General features: G+C 36.3%; 1 protein-coding gene and 1 non-coding gene across 2 annotated transcripts in view; one reads left to right on the top strand and one right to left on the bottom strand.

Annotated features, from left to right (window-relative positions):
- Positions 1-20,271, bottom strand: part of METTL8 (methyltransferase like 8) — an 87,441-nt gene that overhangs the window by 38,743 nt on the left and 28,427 nt on the right. The window contains exon 2 of the mRNA XM_030326228.1: positions 7,171-7,325. Coding sequence (XP_030182088.1) covers positions 7,171-7,313 — 143 coding nt within the window. The 5' untranslated portion in view covers positions 7,314-7,325. The remainder of the gene's footprint in view (positions 1-7,170; positions 7,326-20,271) is intronic.
- Positions 16,085-16,193, top strand: LOC115522673. The gene has a single exon (XR_003971559.1). It is a non-coding gene; the product is annotated as a small nucleolar RNA U13 (small nucleolar RNA).

Consider the following 20,271-nt stretch of genomic DNA (forward strand, 5'->3'; position numbering starts at 1 on the left):
TCTTAAATTTCTCTCTCTTTTTCTTTTTTGATACTATTTTAATAGATATAAAAAGGTACCTTATTGTTTAATTTGTATTTCTTTTACTCTTGTGTATTTCCTCATAGGCTCACATGGACTTCCTCCTGGATCAACTCTCTATGTCTACTGCCCATTTATCTGTAGAGCAAAAACCTTAATGCTTTTTTAACAATGTAACAAAGATTCTATGTGTTCTATATGTTAACTTTGATATATGGTAATGAAAAGTCATTTAAATTTTCTGTGTCTCTCAGTTTGTGTGTTAGTAAAATAAGAGCAATAATTCTCAAAACAATATATAATTAAGATTAACTACTTCGGAATTATAATTATCCTAATTCGTCAAATCTAAGACAGTTATTTTCTGTACCGGTAAGAAAGGAAAAAAAACCACTCCAATTATAATTGTAAGATGTCATCAGTTGTAAGAAATATCATGATTTCAGAGATGTTAATCAGTGAAACAAATGTGAGCCTCAGATGGATGAAATACAATTATTACAGGTATATCAGCTAATAATTTAACTAATTTCAATTAAATCTTTTCTACTATTGACACTAACTTATACTTATGACTCCTGGCTGCTCACTTGTCTTTTTGGCTATAGTTAAGTATTTCCGTTGATTATTTTTATTAGTAAATCTGTTTCTTCCTTAGGAATGAATGACTTACAAAAGACACACAGAAAGAAGTGATGCCTTCCCACTTCTGCATATTCTGCATATTCTCTATTCCATTAAATAGAGGTCACAGCTGCTGGAAGAAGCTAAGACCCACTTCCATCATTAGACATTTATTGAGAACCTGTATCTTTCAAGCACTGAAATGTGAATTGGAGACATAAAGATGAAAAAGATTTGGTAGAACTCAAAATTTTAATAAGATGAGTTCTAATCAGCTATTAAAGAATAAAGAATTTATCAGGTAGAAAGTAAGATGGGAATAGGTGTATGGAGGGCATTCTTTTAAAATTGCAACAGTAATTAATGCATATAAAATATAAAGTTTAATCTCTACCTCTCATCCTCATGCCCATTCCTGAGATAAACAGTATGATGTAGACATTTCCAGACTTTTCTCTGTGTATATAAAAACAAAGATATATATACACATATAGCACATGCACAAGAATTCCTTACTAAAATGAGACCTGCGATACTTTTCTGCAACTTGCTCTTTTTGTTGTTGATATCTCTTAATATCAACATACATAGATCTCTCTTTTTTTTAAGTAGGTTTTATGCCCAGTGCAGAGCCCAGTGTGGGACTTGAACTCATGACCGTGGGATTAAGACCTGAGCCGATGACAAGAGTCGGATGCTTAACTGACTGAGCCACCCAGGCACCCCAGATCTCTCTTATTTTTATTAACTACTACATTATTTTCCAATGTATGGATATAACTATATTTTAATGGGTTTATTGAAGTATAAATGACATACGGTAAACTGCACGTATTTAAAGTGTACAATTTGAGAAGTTCCGACATATGTTGGCACTCAGGAAACAATCGCCACAGTCAAGACAATGAATATGTCCATCACCCTCAAAAGTTTCCTTGTGTGCCTTTAAAATTCCTCTTTTCCAGCCCTCCCCTTCTCATCACCACCCCCAATTTCACTGACAACCACTGATCTGCTGTCTGTCTCTATATATTAGTTTGCATTTTCTGGTGTAGCACTAAGAATACAATATATACTCTTCATTTTTAGCTTCTTTCACTCAGCATAATTATTTTGAAATTCATCCATATTGTTATGTTTATCAGTATCTCAATCCTTTTTATTACTGAGTAGTATTCCATTATATATATAATATATATATATATATATATATATTATATATATAATACACAATTTGTCCATTTACTTACTCATGGACATTTGGGTTGTTTCCAAATTTGGCTACTACAAATAAAGCTGCTATGAATAATCATGTATAAGTATTTGTACGGACATATGCATTCTTTTCTCTTGGGTAAATATCTAGGAATTGAATGGCTGAATCATATTACAGGTTTATGTTTAGTTTTTTAAGAAACTGCTAAGCTGTTTTCCAAAGTGGTTATACCATTTTATATTCCCACCAGTAGTATATGAAAGTTCCAGTTCCTCTACATCCTCTCTAATATTCAGTACAGGATTTTGAATTTTAGTTATTCTAATAAGTTTGTAGTAGTATCTCATTGTGTCTTTAGCTTTTTTTTTGAAAGCTTTTTAGTATTTATTTATTTATTTATTTTTAAAGTAATCTCTACATCCAACACGGGGCTCAAACTCATGATGGGAAGATCAAAAATCACATGCTCTACTGACTGAGCCAGCCATATATGCCCCTCATTGTTAACTTTAATTTTCACTTCCCTAATGACTAATGATGCTGATCATCTTTTCATGTGCTTATTATCCATGTATCTTCTTTTTTTAATCTGTGAGTCTTCTTCGGCGGAGTATCTGTTCAAATATTTTGCCCATTTTTATTGGGCTCTTGTTGAATTTTGGGAGCTTTTTATATATTCTTATCATGAGCTTTGTTTACTGAATTTTGAGAGCTTGTAAAAAGCTCTCATGAGTCTTTTATCTACAATGAAAATGAGCAAATTATTGATACATGCAACAACATGGATAAATCTCAAAAGTAATTATGCTTAGTGAAAGAAGCCAGGCAAAAAAGAGAATACATATTGTGATTTCCTTTAAATACTGGAAAATGCAAACGAATCAATAATGCTTGCTATGTTCTTTCTCCCTCTTTCTGTCTTTCTGTTTTTCTGCAGATAAATTCTCTTGACACCCAACCTTACTCAGAGACCTCTTTATCTTTCTCTGTAAATTCCCAGTTTGAAGGCTCAGCGTTATAGATTGTATCCACTTTCCTATATTTTGAGGGTCTTAGAATTGAGCGAGATGGAGGAAACTCCACTGGGTAGTGGACAGCCTTTATGAGAGTGTGAAATCTGTTTTCTCTTCCCTCCCCTCCCCATGCCTCCTCTCTCTCTCTCTCTCTCTTTTTCTTTCTCCCTTCCTTTCCCCTTCCCTTCCCTTTCATTAAGTCCTATGCTAGGTTTCACCCATCTAGTTAAGATGTGTCCTATTCCTAAAAGGGTTTCACTTGGGCTTGGGATAGTTCTCCCAATTCAGCATGGAACCCCAGAAAATGGTGAGCCTCAGCATTTTCCCTGCTCTGCTGAGACCTTAAATTCTGCTGCCATAGGCAAAACCATTTATTTTCAAGAGTTCTTTTTCAACCTTTACTGGGCTGCTAATGAGTATTAGTAATGATCTGCCAGCTGATCTTCTTTTCCTGGTACTGCTTCTGAGAGATGAAGGTGAGGTCAGGAACCACTCTGAGCCACATATGAATCTACAGTTTCTTTACTTGATCACTAATTTGCCATGTTTATGGACTTTTCTGGTTGCTATTGGTAGTTTTGCTTGCTTTTATTACTTTCTATTCATTTTGTTGAAGGAAGAATACTTTGTTTTTCAGATTCATTCCATCTTCTTTATCTGGAGAACTCAGGCTTCTTAGTGAAATGGGCTGGAGGGCAATTCTTTCTCAGGATATCAGAAACTGAATAAAAAGGGGTATATTTATATTTATTTTTTCCTCAAAAAATATTTGTAAAAAGTGGGTCACATATAGAGTAAATAGTACTTACTAACTAAATTAGAGGCTAAACAGAAAAATAAACTGTAGACAATTTTACATCTCTGAGAAAGAACTGACAGGTACAGTAGTTTTCTAAAAACATCTTTTAAAAATCAAAGTTCGGCAAGAGAGGAAACATTCTTAACTACAAAGGAGGAAATGAGGAAGTCAGAAATTTTGGACAGAACTTGGACTTGAAGGAAGGGGAAAGTAAACCAGTCTTCTGGTTTTCAGTTTAATTTACAAATCTTCTCTTTAAGCAAAAAACAAAAACAAGAACAAACAATAAAAACAAACAAAAACCAAAACCCAAAAAACAAACAAAAAAGCAACCACAGCAAAACAGGTACAGGAGGAGATGATAGGAAGCAACTACTTTTGCTTTCCTCTTTCTTTGGAGGAAATTACTTTTATTATTACAGTACGAATCCACCTTTGGAGAGGGTTCACTACAAGTATCCCGGCATGGGCTGCACAACCTTTTAGGGAGTATGCTGTGGAGAAGGACAGCTGTCGAGACTAGATTAAGGTTTTTCAAACTTCAATTAACAGAACCCTAAGAGGCCATGAGGCTTCTACAGTGAGGGAGGCACGGTGGGAGAGGAAAAGGGAGGTGGAGCTGTTGGTGCCTCAGGCCTCTACATGCTTCATTAAGACAAGGTTTGTTTTTACCGCTTAAATATTGGGATTCCATGATAAGACTTCACCTGGAAAAAAATTCCACTGCTAAAGAAAAGTTTGAAAACCACTGGACTGGATCAAAGATTCCTAAACCTGGCTGCTCAACAGAATTACTAAAAGAGCTTTTTCAAATTACAAATTCCTGGGCCATACCTCTAGACCTAGTGAAATAATAACTCCCCAAGGGATTCTTGTACTAGCCCACAATGCTTGAGAGGCATTGACCCAGAGGACCCTTGCTTCCCTGAGAGTCTATGACAAAACAGAACATAAATGGGTAGGCAGGAACCTTGGACAAAAGAGCTGGTGGTAGCAGATGGAAGAAGAGAACATAGACCGCTAAATCACGAGACTCTAATGAAGAATAAAAACTTGGTAAACGAAGATCTTGCCTAGGACCAGAAGTTCCTGTGGAGGTTTAATTGCCTGGCAATGATCTCACAGCCTACTCTAACTGTCCACACTGGTAATGGCAGGCAAAGTAGTTTAATTCAGCAACTGTCCAAAAAAATATAATGTCAACCATAGGTGTAATTTAAAATTTTCTAGTAGCCATTTTTAAAAAAGCTAAAAGAGGGATGCCTGGGTGGTTTAGTCGGTTAAGTGTCTGACTTAATTTTGGCTCAGGTTGTGATCTCACGTTTCATGGGATCAAGTCCCATGTTGGGCTCTGTGCTGACAGCACGGAGCCTGCTTGGGATTCTCTCTCCTCCCCCCTTCTGCCCTCCCCATCCGCTACTCACACACATGTGCATGCACACACTCTCAAGATAAACAAACTTTAAAAAAAGCTAAAAGAAATAAAATTAATTTTAATAATATATTTTATTTAATTCAATATATCCAAAACAATATCATCTTAACATGTGGTTCAGTATAAAAAAATTTTAATGATATATTTTACCTCTTCTTTTTGTACTTTCTTTTATTTTAATGTTTATTTATTTATTTCGAGAGAAAGTGTACATGAGCAGGGGAGGGGCAGAGACAGAGAGAGAGACAGAGAGACAGAGAGAGAAGCCCAAGCAGGCTCCACACTATCAGTGCAGAGCCCAATGTGAGGCTTGAACTCACAAACTATGAGATCATGACCTGAGCCAAAATCATGACTCAGATGCTTAACTGACTCAGACACGCAGGTACCCCTGTACTGTTTTTTTTCTTCAGCTAAGACAGCAGAAGAGATGATTTATTGTACACATGTTACATTCAGCCACAAATGAAAACAGAATTATTTCTGAAAGTCACGGGTCCAGGGCAAAGGACCAAAAGGAACTGTTTTGGTATAATAAACAAGGTGGGTCGCTCAAAGGTGGTCCTTGTGATCAGATGGTGATGGACATTCTAGACCCATTGAATCAAGTTCTAGAAAGTTGGTATGCAGTTCAACAATTTGTAACAGCATCCCCGCCTCTGTCTTTCCTTATTTCTGCTCCTGTGGCTTCCATGGGCTCACAAGCTAGTGGTTTCTTTGGACCTCTACCTCATCTTCTTTTACACTTCATCCTGAACATTTGCTTTTTCCTCCTCATGGTGCAGAAGTTTCCAAAAAGATGGCACTAAGGCTGAGAGAGCCCATACTAAGTCTTCAAAATGTTACAGCACATATCACTTGAGACTAATTAGGTTCCAAGTGCTCAATAACCACATCTGGCTAGTGGCCACATATTGTATAGTGTGGAACTAATTAATAACTTTCAGTTAGTCATCTTGGATCAAAACTTCAGAGTCAAATGCTTTCTTTTCCTTTACTCTGCAAAAGCATCAAGTTCTATTTATTCTTCCTTTGAGATCTCTCTTTGATTGGTCCTTTCCTGCTTCTAGTTCTACCTGCTGATCTATCTAGTTAGTATACTGTTAACCAAATAAATATACAATAGTTAATAGCCTATGTATGCTGCCATTTCTCTTTAGTGGCTCTTTAATGCCTTCTACTTCAGCTGTGAATTCCAGAACTCACGCAATCCTGCTCCCACCCCCATACCTGCTCTATATCATTCCAGCCTTATCATTTATAAATCTTCTAAGAGTCCTTATTTTAGGAAAACTATCCTGTTCACATTCACAGTCTCCTGAATATGTCTTATACTTTTCAATCTCTGTGTTTTATGACTTTTTACACACCTAGAATGCCCTTATTCCAGCTTTAACTATCTAAGTCATTACTTCACAAATATTTATGTGTCAGGGACTGTTCTAGGTACTGGAGACAGAATAAATAATCCTGATCTCAATTTCTCCACTTAAAGAAAGCTTCCTTTATATATCAGTGATACATCAATAAAGCTGAAATTGGGGGGGAGGGGAATCTTCCAGCATCAAAGGAAAAGTGGTTTTGCACTACTGAGTTATTCTTAGAAGACATACAGTGTATATGCCTTATAAGAACACACGGGGCCCTTACAATCTGCTGCTATGCACTGCATGTATTTTTTTCCTAGAAATATCTATCCTTCCAAACAGAGGCTGGATTTCCTAAAAGCACAGACTAGGGTCATACCAGTGTGTTCTCCCTGCTCAGTAAGCAGCAGGTGGTGAATATACAGTTTGCTGACTGACAAGTACTCAGGACCAGAGGTGAGCAGGAAGGGTCTGCAAGAACACCAAAGCTGAGGAAAGCACTTGGGAAGTCATTTTTCCAATTCCATTTGTGAAGAAATTCAGAATTGGCAACACTTAAGTTAGGATGAGTTACCCTGCCTTTGGACCTTAACAACACGGATCAAGTTTAAAAATCCTTTCTTGGCACTAAATGAAAATAATACCACTGTTAATGTTTAACAGGCATATATATTAGACCTTGAAACATAACTCACCACATGTTGTGTTCAAAAACTTTGGCTGGGTCAGTTAAAATCCTTGATCCCAGAGGGGCCGCTGGGTGATTACCACTTTGGTATCTATGTGGCACCTTTCTTATCCTTAGACAGGAAACAGAATTTCTCCAAATCACATTCATCCTAATCAGTACCTGTAAAGTTACAAACGATTAATGAGTCAATATGGATTACACAGTGTATTGTTTTATCTAAGAGCCAAAAACTATTCTAAAAGGTTTAGAATCTAAGACATGAAAACTGATCATTTTTAAATGAAAGATGGGTATGATAGCTTCTCTCCTGAAGTATTTTCAGGCCAAGAGAAGGAAAAAGAATATTTAGGGTTGTACCATTGGCTGGTATTCTTCATAAGTCATAGCCTTGACCAACTTTGCTTTGTTTGGTATTTGTTTATTTAATTTTTAGCACACAGCCAAAGCATATCAGCCCAGAATATGAATTTTGTGTATTAAAAGGTTTTTTTTAAGTGATTTTATTATTTTGTTTTGGGGATTCTAAGCAAACATATTTGTAGGGAATATTTCACAACCACTAGACCGAAAACCAAAGTATAGTAGTATCAGAATAAGAAAGCAAACCTACTAAATCTCCTTCCCTGGGCTGAGCTGAATAATATGAAATTTAGTCAAATAATAAGTAAATACTGTTGTAGTAGATGAGCCCAGCAATTCTTAATTATAACAACCCTGTATACATTTATTTGTAAGAATAGTCAGTAATACATTTGCAAAAATAGATTTCCCTGTACAAAACATAAATCATAGCTCAAGAGGAGAATCATCAGTTGGTTAGTCAATTCCATCTCCATTTCTGGAAGAATAATTTTAACATTAAAGAGTATGCCATCTTAATTATGTAGTGGCAAATATGTTGGCTTACAATCTTTACAGAAAAGTATCAGAAAGAAGCTGTGAAGAGCTTACTTTTTATAATAAAAATCCATTGTTCTACTGCTCAGCATTTCACCCCGACTCAGTTGTTCACCAAAACATTCAGCCTAATGCTGTAAGCTGCCAGATAGAAAGAGATGCTAAAAGGTGTGTGTACATAATACACATTAGAGACTATCTAAGGTACTATTACGTGTAAAAATGATGTGTATTATATACATCCTTTACCACCTTACTGAAAGGCAATGGGTTTTGACTGTGATTTTCAAAATGAACTGCAGAATGTCAAAAATATCTCATTGTGCTTTTAAACATAAAATTCAAGATCTTCTTTTTGGAGGAAAAAGAAAGGCTTAGTTATACACCAAAAAGACTGTAATGGTTCCATTCAAATGTGACTAACAGTGATGAGAAATGAAACATTCAATAGCTACTGCAGATCTCCTGTTTCTTGTTTGTTTTTCCTTCTCTGATAAATGCAAGCTCTTTGGTGGAGGCAAATGAAATTAAATGCTCTGCCTACCACTACCTTTCCTCTGATGTGCCTTTGTTCTTTTCTCCTGCCTGTGTTCCATGTAAGACTAACAAAACCCTACCTGCACAATTATTTTTAGAGCTCTCTTTCTGCACTGAATATTATTCATAAAATCTGTATGCTGAAGAGTAGAAACTGATTACACCTAGAAAGAGAGGCAATTCATGCTCAAAAGTGTAAAATGATGTAAACGTTTTCCACCCAGGAAAGCCAAATCAAAATGAAATTTCAATCTTCAAATAATCATGTGATACTTATCTATATCTATCTATATAAAAGAGGAAGACAGGGGAAAAAAGATATGAGTTTCTCTCACTATAAATGATCAAGAATCTCTATAGGCAGCTGTTTAGGCAGCTTGTTTTTCTAATTAACTACATAAACATCTTTACCTCGTTTATTTATTATCTGTAACAGTTACACACAGCCTTGTATTGCTCTTTATCTTTCTTATTATATAAATATGATACACTTACATAATACAACATAGAAAAATACATAATAAAATTATATAAATGCCTTAACCAAATTGCAAGCTTCTAAGGGCAGCACCAAGCTGCTCATGAATTAACTGTTTGACTGATAATACAAAAATGATCCTTGTCTGACATAAATTTCATAAGAAGGAAACAACTTCATATCTTCCAGGCTGGCTCCTAAGCAGCATACAGCATGGAAGAAGGACATGACAGAAGAATGTGGCAGTATACAGACAGCTATCCAGTTACATTGATTACAGTGATTTAAAAGGGTGTGTCTTATGTTATAACTATCATGTTAGCTTAATGTCTACTAGGTCTTGGTTTCATTTTGTGATGGGAAAAGAAAAGATGGGCAAGGTCAACCCCAGACAGAATTCCGGTACAGAAAGCTGTACATGCGTGTACATAACAGAGCTTCAAAATACATGAAACTGCATGAATAAGCAGTATTTTTTTAATGTTTATTTATTTATTTTGAATGCGAGCAGGGGAGGGGCAGAGACAGAGAGTGTAAGAGAGAAATGAGAGAAATGCAAGCAGGCTCTGCGCTGTCAGCGTGGAGCCTGACAGGGGCTCGAACTTATAAACTGTGAGATCATAACCTGAGAGGAAATCAAGAGTGGGATGCTTAACTGACTGAGCTACCCAGGTGCCCCAAGTAGTATTTTTATTTGAAATAAGACAAAGAATAGCTAAAAATATTCCATTCACCCAAAAGAGGCAGGAAAGGAAGCACAGAGAAACTAAAAACGAAAGAGACAATTAGAAAACAAATACTAGGATGGCATAGTTATCTTTTTAAATTTATTTTTATTTATTTATTTATTTATTTTTAAATTTTTTTTTTCAACGTTTATTTATTTTTGGGACAGAGAGAGACAGAGCATGAACGGGGGAGGGGCAGAGAGAGAGGGAGACACAGAATCCGAAACAGGCTCCAGGCTCTGAGCCATCAGCCCAGAGCCTGACGCGGGGCTCGAACTCACGCACCGCGAGATCGTGACCTGGCTGAAGTCGGACGCTTAACCGACTGCGCCACCCAGGCGCCCCTATTTATTTTTTTGTTTGAGAGAGACAGAGAGCATGCAAATGGGGGACACAGGCAGAGGGCGACAGAGAATCTTAAGCAGGCTCCATGCTCAATGCAGAGCCTGATGCAGGGCTTGATCCCATGACCCCGGGATCATGACCTGAACTGAAATCAAGAGTGTTATGTTTAACCGACTAAGACACCCAGGCACCCCTAGGATGACATATTTAAACCCAACTATATCAACAGTTACATTAAATGTAAATGGATTCCCATTAAAAGACATGGATTGTCAATTTGTATGAAAAAGCAAGACTCAACCACATATTGTCTATAAGAAAAGCACTTTCGGGGCGCCTGGGTGGCGCAGTCGGTTAAGCGTCCGACTTCAGCCAGGTCACGATCTCGCGGTCCGTGAGTTCGAGCCCCGCGTCGGGCTCTGGGCTGATGGCTCAGAGCCTGGAGCCTGTTTCCGATTCTGTGTCTCCCTCTCTCTCTGCCCCTCCCCCGTTCATGCTCTGTCTCTCTCTGTTCCAAAAAAAATAAATAAACGTTGAAAAAAAAATTAAAAAAAAAAAAAAAAGAAAAGCACTTTCAATATAAAAATACAACTAAATTAAAATAAAAAGAGATACTGAGCAAAAGCTGCATGAGAAAACTGGTGGAGCTATATTAATAGTGTTAAAAATAAAACCACAGACCCAAATGGCATCACTTAGGGTAAGGCCCCAAGTCAGTAAAATAAGACTTAATACCTAACCTAACTGTAGTTTTAACCCCCCAGAAATGTAACCTTTAATCAGTCAGCATGAGACTTTCCTTGTCAGCACTAGGGACTTTTATTGAGACACCCTTTCACTTCTCCTTAGGAGGGCAACCTTGCCTAAAACAATGGATTCTTTGCTAATAATTTCCTTTTCTGCTCCCTCTTTACCTTCAAAAACCTCTTCCTTTCTGTAGCCCTTCAGATCTCCTTTCTACCTGCTAGATGGGATGCTGCCTGATTTGTGAATTGGTTAATAAAGCCAACTGGATCTTTATAATTTATTCAGTTGAATTTTTGTTATTTAATAACAAAGTAGACTAACACACAAAAAAGAGTATTACAGATATAAAAAGGGACATTTAATAATGGTGAGCCAATTTATCAATACATACAATCCTAAATGTGCATGTACATAATAACAGAGCTTCAAAATACATGAAGCAAAAATGAACAAAACTTTTTAAAAGGATAAATTAACAAATTCACAGTAATTCTTCAAGATTTCGATACCCCTCTCCCAGTAATAAAAAGAACATTCAGAAACAAACTATCAAGAAATCAGTAAGTATATGGAAGAATTAACATTATCAACTTGACCTAAATGACACATAGAAAGAACACTATACCTAATAACAGCTGAATGCATATTTTTTCTTTTTTTTTTCTTCCTTTCTTTTTTATTACAGTGTTTCCCCCCTTGCGGCTAATGATTTCCTCCTGCATGGAGTGCTCTTCCTCTTCCTCTTTGTCCTTTGCCTTATCTACTCTTGCGTCTTAATGGATCCCTTATAACCTTGTCCCACCTTCTCTACAGTGTCGTCCTGGGCCAGCCCAATACGCAGAGCCATCTTCCTCTGACTGTTGGGGGATCTACCAGGCTACACCACTCAGGAGGCATTAACTTGTTAACTTTTTGTGTGTATTTGCATGATTTGACCATCTAGATTTTGATGTTTTAAGGATTCTGTTTTATTTTATTTGTATTTTTAAAAGACTGATTATTATTTTTATTATTATAATGATTTTTAATTCAAATCCAAGTTAGTTAACAGATAGTGTAATAATAATTTCAGAATAGAATTTAGTGATTCATCGCTTACATATAACACTCAGTGCTCATCCCAACAAGTGTCCTCCTTAATGCCCCTCACCCCTTCCCAATACCCCTCAAGCAACCCTCAGTTTGTTCTCTATATTTAAGAGCCTTTTGTGGTTTGTCTCCCTCTCTGTTTTTATATTATTTTTGCTTTCCTTCCCCTATGTTCATCTATTTTTTTTTCCCAATGTTTATTTACTTCTGAGAGAAAGAGAGAGAGACAGAGGCGTGAGCAGGGAAAGGGCAGACAGAGGGAGACACAGAATCTGAAGCAGGCTCCAGGCTCTGAGCTGTCAGCACAGAGCCTGATGCGGGGCTCAAACTCACAGACCGTGAGATCATGACCTGAGCTGAAGTTGGACGCTTAACCGGCTGAGCCACCCAGGCGCCCCATCTATTTTGTTTCTTAAATTTTACATATGAGTGAAATCATGTATTTGTCTTTCTCTGATTGACTTATTTCACTTAGTGTAATACACTAGTTCTTTCCATGTTGTTGCAAATGGCAAGATTTCATTATTTTTGATCACCAAGTAATATTCCATCATAAATATATACCTCATCTTCTTTATCCATTCATCACTAGATGGAAATTTGGGATCTTTCCATACTTTGGCTATTGTCAATAGTGCTATTAACATTGGGGTGCATGTGCCCCTTTGAAACAGCACTCCTGTATCCTTCAGATAAATACCTAGTAGTGCAATTGCTGGGTTGGAGAGTAGTTCTATTTTTAATTTTTTGAGGAACCCCCACACTGTTTTCCAGAGTGGCTGCACCAGTTTGCATTCCCACCAGCAGTGCAAAAGGGTTCCCCTTTCTCCACATCCTTGCCAACATCTGATGTTGCCTGAGTTGTTAATTTTAGCCATTCTGACTGGTGTGAGGTGGTATCTCATTGTGGTTTTGATTGGTGATTTCCCTGATGATGAGTGATGTTGATGTTGAGCATCTTTTCATGTGTCTATTAGCCATCTGGATGTCTTCTTTGGAAAAGTGTCTATTCATGTATTTTGCCCATTTCTTCACTGGACTATTTGTTTTTTTGAGGTGTTGATTTTGATAAGTTCTTTATAGATTTTGGATAGTAACCCTTTCTCTGATATGTCATTTGCAAATATCTTCTCCCATTCCATTGATTGCCTTTTAGTTTTGCTGATTTTTTTTTCCTTTGCTGTGCAGAAACCTTTTATCTTGATGAAGTCCCAATGGTTCATTTTTGCTTTTGTTTCCCTTGCCTCCAGAGGCATGTCAAGTAAGAAGTTGCTGCGGCGAAGTCAAAGAGGTTGTTGTCTGTTTTCTCTAGGATTTTGATGGTTTCCTGTTTTACATTTAGGTCTTTCATCCATTTTGAGTTTATTTTTGTGTATGGTGTAAGAAGGTGGTCCAGGTTCATTCTTCTGCATGCCGCTGTCCTTTTCCCAGCACCACTTGCTGAAGAGACTGTCTTTTTTCCACTGGATATTCTTTCCTGCTTTGTCAAAGATTAGCTGGCCATAGATTTGTGGGTCCATTTCTGGGTTCTCTATTCTATTCCAATGATCTATTTGTCTGTTTTTGTGCCCGTACCATACTGTCTTGATAATTACAGCTTTGTCATATAGTTTGAAGTCTGGAATTGTGATGCCTCCAGCTTTGGTTTTCTTTTTCAACATTACTTTGGCTATTTCTTTGGCTTTTCTGGTTCCATACAAATTTTAGGATTGTTTGTTCTAGCTCTGTGAAGAATGCTGGTGTTATTTTCATCAAGATCACAGTGAACATGTAGATTGCTTTGGGTAGTATCGACATTGTAACAATATTTGTTCTTCCAATCCATGAACGTGAAATGTTTTTCCATTTTTTTGTGTCTTCAATCTCTTTCATAAGTTTTCTATTGTTTTCAGTATATAGATTTTTCACCTCTTTGGTTAGGTTTATTCCTAGGTATTTTATGGTTTTTGGTGAAATTGTTAATGGGATAGATTCCTTGATTTCTCTTCTGCTGCTTCATTATTGGTATATAGAAATGCAACCAACTTTTGAACATTGATTTTATATCTTGTGAATTTGCTGAATTCATGTATCAATTCTAGCAGGGGTTTTTTGGCAGAGTCTTTTGGGTTTTCTACATCGAGTACATGTTATCTGTGAAGAGTGAACATTTAACTTCCTCCTTGCTGATTTGGATGCCTCTAATTTCTTTGTGTCGTCTGATTGATGAGGCTAGGACTTCTAACACCATGTTGAAAACAGTGGTGAGAGTGGACATCCTTGTCATGTTCCTGTCGTTAGGAGGAAAGCTCTCAGTTTTTCCCCATTATATTAGTGGTGGGCCTTTCATATTTGGCTTTTATGATCTTGAGGTATGATCCTTCTATCCCTACTCAAATCCCTACTCTATCCCTCAAAAAGAAGGTTTTTAAGAAGAAAGGATGCTGTATTTTGTCAAATGCCTTTCAACATCTATTAAGAGGATCATGTGGTTTTTATCCTTTCTTTTATTAATGTGATGTATCACACTGATTGATTTACGGATATTGAACCAGCCCTGCATCCCAGGAATAAAACCCACTTGATCATGGTGAATAATTCTTTTAATGTATTATTGGATATGGTTTGCTACTATCTTGTTGAGAATTTTTGTGAATGCACATTTTTGTGAATGTGCATTGGCAAATATCTTCCAAGGCAGACCACATATGGCCATTCTACAAGATAAGTCTCAGTAAATTCCAAAGTATTAAAATCATACAGAGTATGCTTTCTGGCCATTAACAATGTTTAATGTTAATATTTCTGATGAATTGATTCATTAATAAATATTCCTCCTGAGTTTTGGTAATAGTTATTTTCTTGAAGTCTACTTTGTCTACTATTAATATAATCCTACCAGCTGTCTTATGCAGTATTTCATATGTTATATATATATATATATACACATATACACATATATATACTTACATATATATGTACTTACATATATACATATATATATATACTTACATATATATACTTACATATATATACTTACATATATATACGTGTATATATATATGTATACATATATATATACATATATATATGTATACATATATATATACATATATATATGTATACATATATATATATACACATTCTAAATGCATTTGTGTGTTTACATTTAAAGTGCATATTGTTGGTTCTTGCTTTTTTAATCCAAACTTCAAAGGGTAAGATATCTAGAAATTTTCCCAAATAGTTAGAAATTAAGCAACACACATCTAAACAACATATAGGTCAAAGATTTACATGAGTTAGTAAATCTTAAGGTAAATTAGAAAATATGTTGAACTAAATAACAATGAAATGTTAAAATATCAAAATTTATAGGATGTACCTACGTTTAGAGGAAAATTGATAGTTTTAAATGCTTCTATTAGAAAGAAAGAAAGATCTCAAATCAATGATCCAGTTTCAATCTTAAGAAGCTAGAAAAATAGTAAATGGGATGCAAAGTAAGTGGAAAGAATGAAACAACAGAAACTAAAAGCAGAAATGGGGGCACCTCGGTGGTTGAGTGTCTGACTTCAGCTCAGGTCATGATCTCACAGTTCCTGAGTTCGAGCCCTACATAGCAGCTCTGCTGACAGCTGGGAGCTGGGAGCCTGCTTTGGATTCTGTATCTCCCTCTCTCTCTGCCCTTCCTTTGCTTGCATTATACCTCTCTCTCTCTCTCAAAAATAAATAAAACATTGGGGCGCCTGGATGGCTCAGTCAGTTAAATGTCTGACTTCGGCTCAGGTAATGATCTCAAGGTTTGTGGGTTTGAGACCCAGTGGCGTTGGCTCTGCACTGACAGCTCAGAGCCTGGAGTCTGCCTCCGATTCTGTCTCCCTCTCTCTCTGCCCCTCCCCTGCTTGTGCTCTCTCCTCTCTCTCAAAAATAAATACTTGAAACAAACACACAAATAAATAAAATATTAAAAAAGGGCAGAAATCAATGAAACAGAAAATGGACAAAACAGGGAAAATCAAAGTCAAAGCTGATTCTTTGAAAAGATTAATAAGACTGATAAGCTTCTGGCAAGACTAATCTCCAACACTTGTGTCTCAAAAAATGCAAATTTCTGGATCCTTTTGTAGTTCTTAAGTGTAAGGATTGGGTGTTCATGCTGTTGTGTTGTGTGACATGTGCTTCCCTCAAACCTTGTTATGACCTCAGCACATTACTCATCTAATGTGAAAAAAAAATGGAAAAAAACCCACAAATTTCCAATAACAGGAATAAAATAGGAGGCATCACCACAGACCCTATAGGCATTGAAAAGCTAATAATGAAATATTACAAAAAATTATATTCCATTTATTAGATGAGATAAATGCCATCAAAACCACAATTTAGCAATAACTTACCAAAACAGCACGAGAAAAAAAATTCAAATAGCCCTAAATTTATTAAATAAATTTAATTTGTAATTAAAAGCAAAACAAACATCATACCCATTAGGATGGCTATTATTTAAAAAAAAAAAAAGGATGTGGAGAAACCAGAACCTTTGTGCATTGGTGGTGGGAATATAAAATGGTACAGATGCTGTGGAAAACAGTATGGCAATTCCTCAAAATATCAAACATGGTATTACTGTGCAATCCAGCAATTCTACCTCTGGATGTATATCCAAAGTAAGTGCAAGGAAGGACTTGAAGAGATATTTGTACATCATGTTTATAGCAACATTACTCATAATAGACAAAAGGTGGAAAAAAACCTGAGTGTCTACCAAAAGATGAATGAATAAACAAAATAACATATACGTAAAATGGAATATTATTCAGTTTAAAAAGAAGGGAATTTTAATGCATGCTGCAACATGGATGAGCCTTGAAGAAATTATGCTAAGTAAAATAAGCCAATCATAAAAGGACAAATGTAGTATCATTCCTCTTACATGAAGTTCCTAGAATAGTTAAAAATTCATCGAGGCAGAAAGTAGAATGGTGGTGGGCTACCAGGATGAGAGAATGGGAAGTTAAGTGTTTAATGGGTATATAGCTTTAGTTGGGGAAAAAGCTCTAGAGATGGATAGTTGTGATATCTGCACAACAACGTGAATATACTTGATGTCACTGAACTGTACACTTGAAAAAGATTAAAATGGGGAGCACCTGGGCAGCTCAAATCAGTGAACATCCAACTCTTGATTTCAGCTCAGGTCATGAACTCACAGTTTGTGGGATTGAGCCCCACTTGGGACTCTCTCTGCCCCACCCCACTTGCACACATGTCCGTGTGCACGCTGTCTGTCAAAACGAATAAACTGAAAAAAAGATTAAAATGTATGTTAAATTTTATATATATTTTACCATGATAAAAAACAAAAAAACCTGCCTACAAAGAAAACTGCAAGCTCCAATGGCTTCACTAGTGAATATCAAACACTTAAGGAAGAAATAACAAAATCTTACACCGAGTCTTTCAGAAAATAGAGGAGAGAACACTTACCATTTTGTTTTATGAGGCCAGCATAACTGATAAGTAGAACAATTGTATATTTGAATTGTTTGAATATTGGCTACATTGTTACAATGCAGCTTTTCTCACAGACTTCGCGCTTCTCATTGTAGTTTCAAGTTATCAAGTGTTTGTCAGAAATAAAACTTGAGGGTATCTAAAAGGGAGAAGCCTAAGTAAGAGTTTTTTAGACGTGTTTTAGTGTGCTTTAATTGCTAAGGCTGATATTTAGTTTGAGTTCCTTTAGTTCAGAGAAGAGAAAAATGAAGGTAACAAAAATCTTCACAAATCCTTGTTTGGTGTTTATAAAGTTTTTGTTTATTGTTGGAAGTACCTGAAAGAGTTTTGTGGTCTTCACCCTTCATTTAACTTAGCTCAAACCAATTCTGCCATATCAAATTCTAGTCCATAAAATCATACGGTATTTTTTTTACTTTTTACTTTACTTTCTTTTACTTACTTTGCCTATAGGTTCCTACTTGCAGCTCACCATCCCATAGTGGTTCTTCCTATCGAGTCTTGCCAAGGTCAAAGTGAAACAGAATAAGCATGACTTCAGGGCCATGGCCCTCTGAGATTTCAATGCCATGACTCAGTCATGAGTATTTAATTGGCTAAAGAAATCACTAAGGAACAGATCCAAAAAGGAACTGAAGCTCAGATAAATATCAGAGTGATATCAGAATTTATCAGAGTAAATATCAGAATTTTATTATCTATAACATTATACTTTTTAGTTGTAAGTACACAGAGGTATGCCATGAAATGCTGACAGACTTTCTGCCAGCTTAGATACAGCTAAGTGTGGAACTATTTTAGAATGCAAGGAAAAGCACAAATGTACAAAATGCCTCAGGTTCCACATACAGTATGACAAGCCAAGGAGAAGATGGTTTTAATACCACTCTGCTGGGCTCATCACTTGTGCATAGCAAAAGAAGAAGCCTTGGTATAGAAGGAAGATCTCTGCCCTACCTCCGATTTTGGCAAAAGGCTTTGCTTTCTACTAAAATGGAGCCCTTTTCCCAATGACTCACCTATCTGTTTTACCATACCAGCAAACTATACCATATTCTACCAGAATATGTAAGATGTACAAGGGTATTTCATGTTACAAACATGAAAAAGTGTTTCTTAAATAACTGCAAATTTAATTTTTATAGAATAATAGTTTTAAGTACTTTTTAAGTAAAAAGGATAACTTCAGTTGAAGGAAACACTCCATACTAAATTTTGAAAACTGAAAAAAATATTTGAGGAAGTAAAAGCACTGATCCCAATTTATCTTTCATGTAAATCTCAACTAATAAAAAAGTTAAGTATTTGCCATGTGTGAGACCCTATTCCAAGCACTTTACATGTATTATCTTATTTAACCTCTATTTCCCTATCACAGGGCATTATTTTTATAACCACATTACAAAGGAAAAACCCATACAGGATGACATAAAACTAACATGCTTAATGGTCACCCAACCCATAACTGATGAGGCTTTAATTTGAACTCAAGCAGTCTAACTGGAGAGTCCACGCTCTACTTTCATTGCATGTTGTTTTTACATCTTTGTTATTCACATACATATAAATCACCCATTTGCCTTCTACTTTTGTACATCACACGTGCAAGCAAGAAGGATTATAGCATTGATTCTCCAGTCTTTACTGGGGTTGCTAATTTGCTCTAACTGATTTAAGGAGGCCCAGAATTCCTTCTCCTCCTTCATTTTTTGCAATTCTGTTTCTTCTCTTGGGCCTTAATTAAATAGCAAGCAATTCCAGTGGGAAACACTAGTCCCCAGATTTAGGAAAGCATCGTTACACTTTTGCCAATACTCAAATCTCAAGATGCAGGCAAAGAGCTCTTGTATCACCTAAATAATGTAACATTTTAATACCCATTTTATTCTCGCTGGTCTTCTACTTTTACACAGCTGAGGGTTAGAGGCAAAGGAGGACCTTACTTGCCTTCTATCTAAGCTTGATCCTAAGATTGCTGTCTCACATCTCAATACTACCAGAAAAGCACCAAAGAACTAGAGCAAATAGTACTGCTGTTTGTGTGAATCTGTAACAGTTATCCTTGGAGCATTCAGCTGGCTCTGAGCAAAAACTATTTGTTAGGCTCCCCAAGAATGATTCCCAGTTGTCTCAGCTAACTGAAATCACAGGAAAAGAAACTGCTGTTAATCATACACTAAATGCCTGCCCTCCACTTAAAAGTTAACTCCCCTTTGATGTTTCCTGGGTTCTGAGCATCTTAAAAGATAAATTAGCGAGACATTTGTGTTTTTACCTTTGTCACTGTTTAGCTTTTCTTCTCAGTTGGGAAGCTGGTACAAAGGTTTCATTCAGAGGAACAAACATCATCTAGATAAAACTGCACTAACATTACCTGAGAGGCTAGCATTAATGAGAGCAAATTAAAGTGCTATTGTTGTACTGTTTTTGGATAGTGAAAGCCGACAGGTAGGAAACACTTAAGTATCAACTACACTGCAGTGAAAACTAAAGCTTCAATTAACCCTGGCAATTTCTAAGAACTCCAAGGGTGACCATCTGTGAGGCAAACAGCTCAGAAAACTTATACATCTTGTTTTAATCTTTCTATGGATGATTATAATTTCAGGGTATAAATAAGGCTATTAGCAAGAACAGAACAACAACAATAATTACAGTAAGTATTTGCAGAGCACTTTGATCACACCATGACATCAGTCACTTTGCAGCTTCAAAATGGAAATCTCATGCTCAGTGTTTGCTCACTATGACTGCCCTTAAAGGGGGCCACACCATGTACTCACGAGGG

This window comes from Lynx canadensis, chromosome C1 (genome assembly GCF_007474595.2).
Source record: "Lynx canadensis isolate LIC74 chromosome C1, mLynCan4.pri.v2, whole genome shotgun sequence".
Classification (NCBI taxonomy): Eukaryota; Metazoa; Chordata; class Mammalia; order Carnivora; family Felidae; genus Lynx; species Lynx canadensis.